Genomic DNA, 8,872 nt, shown 5'->3' on the forward strand with positions numbered 1-8,872 from the left:
TGACATTACTTTAAAAGTATATAATCGTATGATATGTGAGGCTTCTCTGTTTATTCTAATAAAATAAAAACAGATTAGTTAGTTTTGCATTACTTAAATATATTTGTTTAGTTTGTGAGAAAAGCAGTAGTCAAATTGCAGACTGTGTAAAGACACTTCATCTCCTGTTTTTGAAGATGATGAGCAACCATTTCCTCCCCTTAGGCAGCTGGTTCTAACACATGTGCTAGATAGTTTTCAGTTTTTCAATTCAGAAAAGTCAGTAATTTATGTAGCTTTTTAGGGGGCATTGATCCTGACCATTGCTTGCCGTACAACACAACTGAAGGAATAGATTTAAATACAGAAATATTCTCTAACAATTAACCTATGCTGCACGTACTGCACCTGGGTAAAGCTAGGAGGAGAGGGAGATGGGGAGCAGGGGAACTTTTGGCAAGCAGCAGCCCTTCAGGTTAGAATAACGTTAGGCATGTCCAAGAGCATGGTAACTGGGGGGGGGGGGGGAACCCAACTTTCTGTGGCAGAAAAGTATTAATGCTGCTCTATGAATGTTGTCAGAATCCAAGCTGTATCACAGTAAATTTAAAAGTCACTTCTGTAACTTAGTGATTTAACAACACACGTAAATAATATATGCGAAAACATCTCAAGTTCTGTGCTGAATTGAGCCTTATGGCTTTTTTAAGGGGTGTGTGTGTATATATATATAGAGAGAGAGAGAGAGAGAGAGGGGGTTAGGTCAGTGATGCATACAAAGCAGGATCTTAACAAAGTTTAACCTGCCATGATGATTGTAGTGTGCTCTAGAAATACGTAATTTCTGGGAGAGGTTTCAGTTTAGCATGAGAATAAATTCTAAAAATTTATTTGAGGATCTTAGGGACCATCAGGTAGAATAATTATCTTGGAATTAGTGGTGTAACTTACCTTCTCATCTCTTGAAAACACCATTAAGAATTTTCCTGGAAAGTTTTTCAAACATCAACTTCTTAGAAACCAGGAATGATGATATCACGTGATGTCAGTTACAGACTGGATGCTTGGGAACTCTAGCTGCAAAACTTGCATCCCTGCGCAAGAGTAGGTGTGCAACGGCTGCCAGTGGGACTGGCAAACGCCTTACCTAAGTCAGGAAGAAAATTATCACATGCTTTGCATCTCTGCAGTCTTTCATTGTTTTTATTTTCTTATTCCCAATGGTGAAATGTGTTCATAATATATAATACAACAGGTTGCAGATAACAATATGCCAGACTTAAAAATACTATGTTAAGTAGCAGCTATAGTATTCATATTACTTCTTCCCTAGGTTAGAGTTTAATACAGATTTACTTATTTTTTATTTTGAGGGCAAGCCTGCAAATTTAAAAAGCACACAGAGATTGTTTTTGAAATGGACACATAAAAACCAGCTGACAATACAGAGCAGATGTGTTTCATAATTGTATAAATTGAGAATATTCTTGCCAATATAATTCAATGCATTTTGGGCAGTTTGGGTTGGTGGTTGATTTTTTTGTTGTTGTTTTGTGGGGAGTTTTGGGTTTTTTTTTTCAGTTCCAAGCTTCACTTACATGGATGTAATTTCAAATGGCAAATAAATTGATCAAGGGTTTCTTTTAGCTTGGTGTCAGTCACAAGAGAGAGAGGCCTGAATGTCTTCCGATGCAGTCTTAACTGTTAAATGTATTATATAGTTGAGGTTTCCTTGTGTTGTTTTTAATATTAGAACCAAGGTTTCAGCAAGTAAATATTGTCTAGTAATGTACAAAAGATGCTGTTGGCATCTGTGCCTCACAAAGATTTCTGGAATATGCTCGTGCCTCTTCTTGCCTGTCCCCCCACCCCCTTTTTTTTTTCTTCCCCCAAAACTAACCCTTTAATAACATATGCTGATAATAATTGCTTTAAAGTAACAATAGCAGGAATTGGTATGCAGTGAAATTTTGGCTATAAAGGTTATAGTTGTGCCATGAAAGGTCTCTGTGAATATGGTTCATATTTTAATCATATTTTGTGAAAGATTAATTTTTAAAATGCTTTTAAACTCATTTTTTCATAGCATCTTTGATTTTGGGGGTTTATACACTGATTTTACTGTCTGCAGTGTAACATACCAGCACTCTTACTATGCAATAGCTGTGACACATTCAAGTCGTGAATGTGTTTCATGACTTGAAAGTTTTGCGGTATAAACTCTAATTATGTTCTTAAACACATGCTTATTGGAAATATCTTGAGGCAGAGATGTGAACTTGGCAAATGTTGATGAGTCGGTCAATAATTCCTTTCCTTTAAGTAAGAGGAATTCTTAAGTATCGCAGCTGTTTTGGAGTCTGTTCAGAAATTAATTGTTTGAATTTTTCAAAGTAGGGTCAGAAACAACTGTGGATTCTGCCATGCATCTGCTTATTGTTGTCTCATTCGGATGGAAGATTTTAGATTTGGGAGAGATCAGTTTAGCTTTCCATAGCAGTGAAGCAAGTGATTCCATTTGCAACACTTAAGTTTGTTTAGTACAGAACAATTTCAAATATTCATCAAAAGGAGAAACTGCTTGGAAGGTTTAACCACAGGAGACTTGCAAGAAGTATTCAAAGCCAAGAGAGAGAATTGCATTAATTGCTACTGGGTGAATTTTAGTGCTCTCAGCAATATGTAGAAAGTAAGAAAAAAGTCAAAGGTGGTTGCATAGAAAATATTCAATGTATAGTTTAATTAGTTGGTGGAGTTTGTACCAAGAGCAACAAAATATTCCTGTGATGTTGGTATAAATTTCTATCTCTGTCTTGATTCAGTGCAATGTTAGTATCTTATAATAGAAGCCATGCATGTGAAATGCCATTCTGTATTTTTTTGAAGTTCGTCTTTTAACAGCCTGTAAAATACATATAAGCAAAGTGAGTAACGATGCATGGCTTGTTCAGAAATCCGTAAAACTCACCTGTGCAGTGAAAGCAGTGCAGAAATTCACCTGCTGTTCAGGCAGTGTTTGATGAGTCTTCACAGTATTGGGTGGAGATACTGGTTCCAGTCTCAGGAGCAAAAGCAGGGGTTTGTCACTTTTGTTTTTTGGTGTTTTTTTTGGGGTTTTTTGTTTGTTTGGTTTTGTTTCTGATGCAATGCTTTGCTCATGCTGGTGAGCTAAGTTGCAGCCTCTTGACAGAGCGATGCTGCTAACAACTCCATCTTTAATACTGTTAATACAATCTGGGTTTCTTTTGTTTGGGTGGTGGGGAGTAACTGCTTGGTGGGGTTTTTTAAAAAGATATTTCTTCATTTACTGTCCTGCCTGGCTTGTGAGCATAGTCAGAGATATGCCTAAGTGAAACTTCGCTCTGCTTTGTTGCTACAAGACTAATGATGCGAACCTAACGTAGCCGCAGTATGTGCTTGTGCGCCGTCACTGTTGAACACCAGATAAGTAACCTGTGAGTTACTTGTGTGTGAAGTTTCAACACATGTTGAACAGATGTATATGCTGTTTTACTTCATCGCTTTTGTTTGGAAAGTTGTCATGCTGGAAACCTCTCAGTGGTATAACTGGGCATCAGTAATTTAAAATTGCATTTATGGTACAAGACTTGCTTCTGCTTTCTGTGGCTCCTCCACCGGGATAGATTTTGCTAATACAGTGGGATCATGGTTTCTCTGCCAAAAGACATGGTGATTTTCATATAGCTGACTGCTTTTCAGAGCAACATCTATATAGTAAATTTTTTAACTTGAATTTCATTTTATTCTCTGTGAAAACTCGTACCAGAAAGAACAAATGTATAATTTCTTTTTTTTTTTTCTCTCCTAATTCACAGGTTAACTTACTGAATTCTATTCATGACAACTTTCAGCAGTAAGTAGTGATCGTTTTTCTCTTGAGAGTTGAAGTGAGTAGCATGGCTGGTTGGAAAAATGGGAGTGGGCATGAGTTATGGAGTCTAAATAATTGTTAGAATTTTTTATTTACGTAAACTGTTTTATAGAATAGCTTATTAATTCCGTTTAAGCCAATGTTTGGGGAATCAAAGACTTGGAATTACCTAACTTTTATAGCCAACATATGTTTTTAATATCTGGCTCTTCAGTTGCAGTTGTGGAAAGAAATCATTCAGTCATAATTTTCCTGGCATTAATTTAAATATTCTTTTCCATTTTGTGAAGTTGTGGTTATTACATTATGTACAAAACATTAAACTCAGACATATTTCAGACATGTTTATTATAGACTAACTCTGTATTTAAAGGTTTTGATGAAGTGTGAAGTCTTTAGGTAAAATCACAGTTCCCTTGGAACTTTGCGGTCAAATATCAGTCTATGATGCAGCTGACTTTTTTTTTTTGTCTATGTTTTTTTGACTTCACAAAAAAAATTCTAGTATGAATTTTGTCACAGCAGTACAGTTCAGTAGATTTATGAGGGAGGAGATGGCCATTTAATAGTTTTAAACAATTCTTCCTATTACATCTTTTCATAATTCTGTTGTGAAATTATAAGCTGCTTTTTTTTCCAGAGAAAATTTTTTCCAGAGATAATTTCTAAATTATCACTTGTGTTTATCTCTGTTTGGTCAGAAACTTTGATTTTATTTTTTTAATGATTTTTTTTTTCCTGTTGTGATATCCTAAACTTTTAATTACAACAAAACCCCAGGAATTAAGTATTTCAGATGCTTTCCTTTGCAGCCAGGCTTGTAGCTCTGTGTTGCTCAGCGATAAGAACTTTTTTGATTCTGTCCAGTCAGTAGAAACCAATGCTGTATTTGACTGCTGGCGTTTGGATTGGGGTTTTTTGTTGGGTGGGTGTGCGGGGCGGTGGCTGTATCTTCTTTGGTTTATTTTTCTTAATCTGTTAAGATACGTTACAAGTCTAAAATTACTTCCGGGCTTTCCCTATTAGGGTGTGAAATTATTTTTAGAATATTTACTTATCTACTAGACCTCTACTTACCTTGTTAATATTCACAACAGCTGCTTTTCCTAAAAGTTTATGCTTTTGGTTAGTTAATAGCAATTTATTTCTGTACAACATGTGAGAGAAGGGAACAGACTTGAACCAACAGGGAGAACAATTGTGCTGAGCTCTGCCATCTCTGTTTCCATCTCTTCGATAGTTTATACCAGCCAAAGAGCTGCACTGTTACCTGAAATCGGTGCTTAAAAAGATGAATTTTTCCATAGGGCACTAAGCAATGTGAATTCTTGGACATGGGTAAATATGCTAGACAACTGTAGACGAGACATGTTGTCCCACATCCCTGTCAGTTGTTATCTTTTTTCTTTCCAGAGCAATGGCATCTTCTGGTTCTCGTGAGCAGTTTTTACGGCAGATGGAGCAGATTGTAGAAGGCATCAAACAGAATCGGATGAAGGTCTGAGACTCTTCTCACTTTCTTTGCTAGAACCTGGGAATTTTTACAGAAAAGCCTCTTGGAGTAATCCATTACGTGAGGTGCAAATTAAGAAAGCAACTAACAAGTATTACTTCTTTTCACACCCCTAAGAAACTGCTCACCACTGAAATGTTAATGAATAGAGTAGAACAGAGGTATTACAACACTTCTCTCTGGGCAGGAAGCTTATACCCCTTAACTTTGTTATTGGCAGTGGAATGGTGTAGATGCTTGAAACAGCTGTATGTCACCTGAGTCAGTGAGCATTTTTGCAATTGGATTGCGTGGCCGCAGTCAGAGCTGTGCCCTGGGCACTGTGCCTCGGGCACCGTTTCACAGGCAGCCGGTGCTGGTGGAAGCTGCTTTCTGCTGCTGCAGAGGGTCAGCAGCACCTCACGGAGGCCCAGCCATCAGCTTCCCTTCTCCCAGTTGCAGCGCTCATCTGACACCTTGCTGAATCTACTTGGGTAGTTTTTTATTGGTTTTGTTATTTTCAAACTTTAGGAGCTGAAATTCTGTCAAAGAGAATGCAAAAATAATTTTGGGGGAGAGGAATACAACAGGGCTTTTTTAATGTGGTTGTACCATAGCACCAGAGGGAGGGAGGGAGGGAAAATTTACTCTCTAGACTAGCACTAAACGTGGGTGTGATGCTGTGATGGAAGAACTTCATTAGAACTCCCCCTGAGAGGGAAGGCAGTCTGTTCTATAATTAGCCCATCCTCTTCGTATTTGGGGTCTTAAGTCACGTTCATCACAACTTTGGCACGAGGAGAAAAGAGATTTCTTATGTTGTGGGTCTTGAGCAAGTACAGCACTGCATAGGCAGGTAAAGACGTCTCCTGCCCTCCCTGTTTATATACAACTAACACAAACAACCAAATCAAGATCTCAGTGGTGCATCAAAAACCTTTTTGTTTGCTTGTTGGGGGGGGGGTTGTTAAGTAATTTCACTGTGTCATTGTTGAGGTAGGATTGTTCCGTGAGCAAGATTCCTGGCTTGCAGAGATGCGAGCCTTAGTTTAATTCTGAATGCTACCTATAGTGCCACTGACACCGAGACCTCAGCATTAGCTTTTTAATTTATTTTTTTTCTTAAGAGCTGACCTAAACATTTGTTGTATTTAACACACAAGCCACGAGTATCATTTGTGAAGCATCTGTCTCCCATTTTGTCTTATGGATAGTTGTTCTTACACAGTATATACGTGTGTGTGTGTGTGTATTCCTTATACAGTATATGATCTCTTATCCTTCCTGTTTACCAACAGATGGAAAAGAAAAAGCAAGAAAACAAAATGCGAAGGGACCAGTTGAATGATGAATACTTAGAGCTTCTAGAGAAACAGAGGCTTTACTTTAAAACAGTGAAAGAATTTAAAGAGGTAAGAACATTTTTGCTAATGTAAACTGGGAAGTGTTCAGTGAGCCATTTTGGCTTGACTTGTGCATTAATATACGCACAAGAATTCCTAATATGATGCTTTTCACACCATGTTCACAATGTCTCTTGGTGGTTATCTCCACATGATTCTTGGATTTGGAATTTGATTCTGGAAGTTCTTTTTTCACTGATAGACCGGCACCCCTCTGTGTTACAGGGGAAGGACAATTTGTTACTGAGCAAGCTGTATATTTGGGTGTCCACACAGAATCTCCTGAAGATCTATGAGCAGTTAGGTGTTGGAGCAGAGAGGGCTGTGGAAATGTGTGTGAATAAGGGAGGGCATCCTGAGTCTCACTAGTTACAAATACCTTTAGGAACCAGCCTTGTTTTCTAACCACTCCAAAAGCGCTGTTTAACGCTTCATTGATTTAGCTTTTCCTGAGCTTTTCATCATAATGTGCTTCTGTTAATTACTGTCTCCATGATAATGAATGACAAAGTAGTGCCGTCAGGCAAAACTCATTTGGCTTCAGATGTCTGAGGAAAAATATTTTTCTGTAACTTGTCCTGCTTTGTTCGGAGACAGTTCCTTCCTGTTTTGGACAATGTACTCTGGGAGAACGACAGGGATTGTTCAGCTGCTTTTCTGACATACGGGATTTTACGTCCTAGTTACACAAGACAGGTGGAATTTATTTTATTTTTTTGTGGAAGCATAAATAAGCCATTTTTCTTCCACTGCCTTGTGAGGGAACTTCTACTTGACCTTGCTGTCCTTAAGACTAAATGAAGTCACAGTTGTGGTGCTGAAAACAGGTGGTATGTACTTATGTAAATATATTTCTTGACCTAGAGCTGTTCCCTGAACACTGACGTTTTTGCAAACTGTCTTGTGAAGTTCCAGATCACCTAGAAGTAATTTCAATTTCAGGTTTATTCAATTTATAAGTAAAAAAAGTGGATTTGCTTTAGCTACTTGTAACAACTTTAGATGAATGGTCAAGCAGTGTTCCTTTTGGCTTGAATGTCATCAAGTTTAATGAATATTACCATTGGAATATCATTATGGATGAATCAGAATTATCTTCAGCTCATCACTCACGCCAGACTACTTTGGATTTTGGAGATCTTTCAGAATAAAAGAGTTTGGTTTTGCTGATGTGAAGACAGAACTAGTGGAGTTGAGAGCAACTACCTCCTTATCTGTCTGCTTTCTGTTAACAGGAATGCCGTAAGAATGAAATGCTGCTGTCCAAGCTGAAAGCGAGTTCTTCCTGAAGAACTCCGGCTGGTGAAGTTCATAGATGGTTGTTCAGTCTGTTGAATCTCTTTTGTGAGGTGACAGTTATAACTGCAATGTAGATATATATAGAGATATATATATATAAAAAATATATACACACAGCTGTAAAAGTCTGGGTTTTTTTTTCCAGTATGTATTCAGTTTTACATTCCTTCATCACGTGGCTGTATTATTCCTTATTGCCTCCACTACACAGTAAAAAGTTAATGCAGTACAGCAAAATAGAAATATTGTCTAATTTTATTTATTTGGTTTTGTTTTTTTTTCAACAGTAAGGAAAATAGGGATGTTTTTTATTTGGGTTTTAATACTGAATTAGGTCAAGATTCTGGAATAAATAAGTTGGTATGTACGTGTAATATGTCCAGTACCACAAAATGAGCACTGCAGTGTGCCGTGGTTTGTTAATTTTGGCCAAAAAAAACCCACAGAATGAGATTCTTGAAAGTCTCTTCACCAGCTAACAACTTCACATTCTTTTAATTTACACTCTAGCCATAGATAAAATTCCAAAGAATAAGAATTAATTTCTAACAGTTAAGACATAAAAGAATGGAAACTTACCTTGAATAATTCCTGGTGTAAAATTATAGATCTATATTTTTATAAAGTCTAGCTGTTGTATAAATTTCTTTGAAATTTCATTTTTATATATAGAGAGTGTACTTGTTAAATTAATAGCTCCAGGAAAAACACCTTAGGTGTTAATCACTAGGACCATCATGTTATCCCTAGCTGGGATGACAGTCAAAGTCTGTGTCACCTCTAATAAAGGAAGATAAAGATTCAGAC

At 37.2% G+C, this 8,872-nt stretch overlaps 1 protein-coding gene across 2 annotated transcripts in view; it reads left to right on the forward strand.

Annotated features, from left to right (window-relative positions):
- Window positions 1–8,202, forward strand: part of CCDC93 (CCC complex scaffolding subunit CCDC93) — a 49,309-nt gene extending 41,107 nt beyond the window's left edge. The window contains exons 20-23 of one of the 2 annotated variants that reach the window (XM_075757155.1): window positions 3,816–3,853; window positions 5,285–5,369; window positions 6,662–6,775; window positions 8,002–8,202. In XM_075757155.1, the coding sequence (XP_075613270.1) occupies window positions 3,816–3,853; window positions 5,285–5,369; window positions 6,662–6,775; window positions 8,002–8,055 (291 nt within the window). In that variant the 3' untranslated portion in view covers window positions 8,056–8,202. Of the gene's footprint in view, window positions 1–3,815; window positions 3,854–5,262; window positions 5,370–6,661; window positions 6,776–8,001 lie in introns of those variants that run through there. The other variant, XM_075757156.1, reaches the window with a different exon arrangement.
- Window positions 8,203–8,872: the final 670 nt, after the last annotated feature.

The sequence above is a fragment of the Balearica regulorum genome, chromosome 6 (assembly GCF_011004875.1).
Source record: "Balearica regulorum gibbericeps isolate bBalReg1 chromosome 6, bBalReg1.pri, whole genome shotgun sequence".
Lineage (NCBI taxonomy): Eukaryota > Metazoa > Chordata > Aves > Gruiformes > Gruidae > Balearica > Balearica regulorum.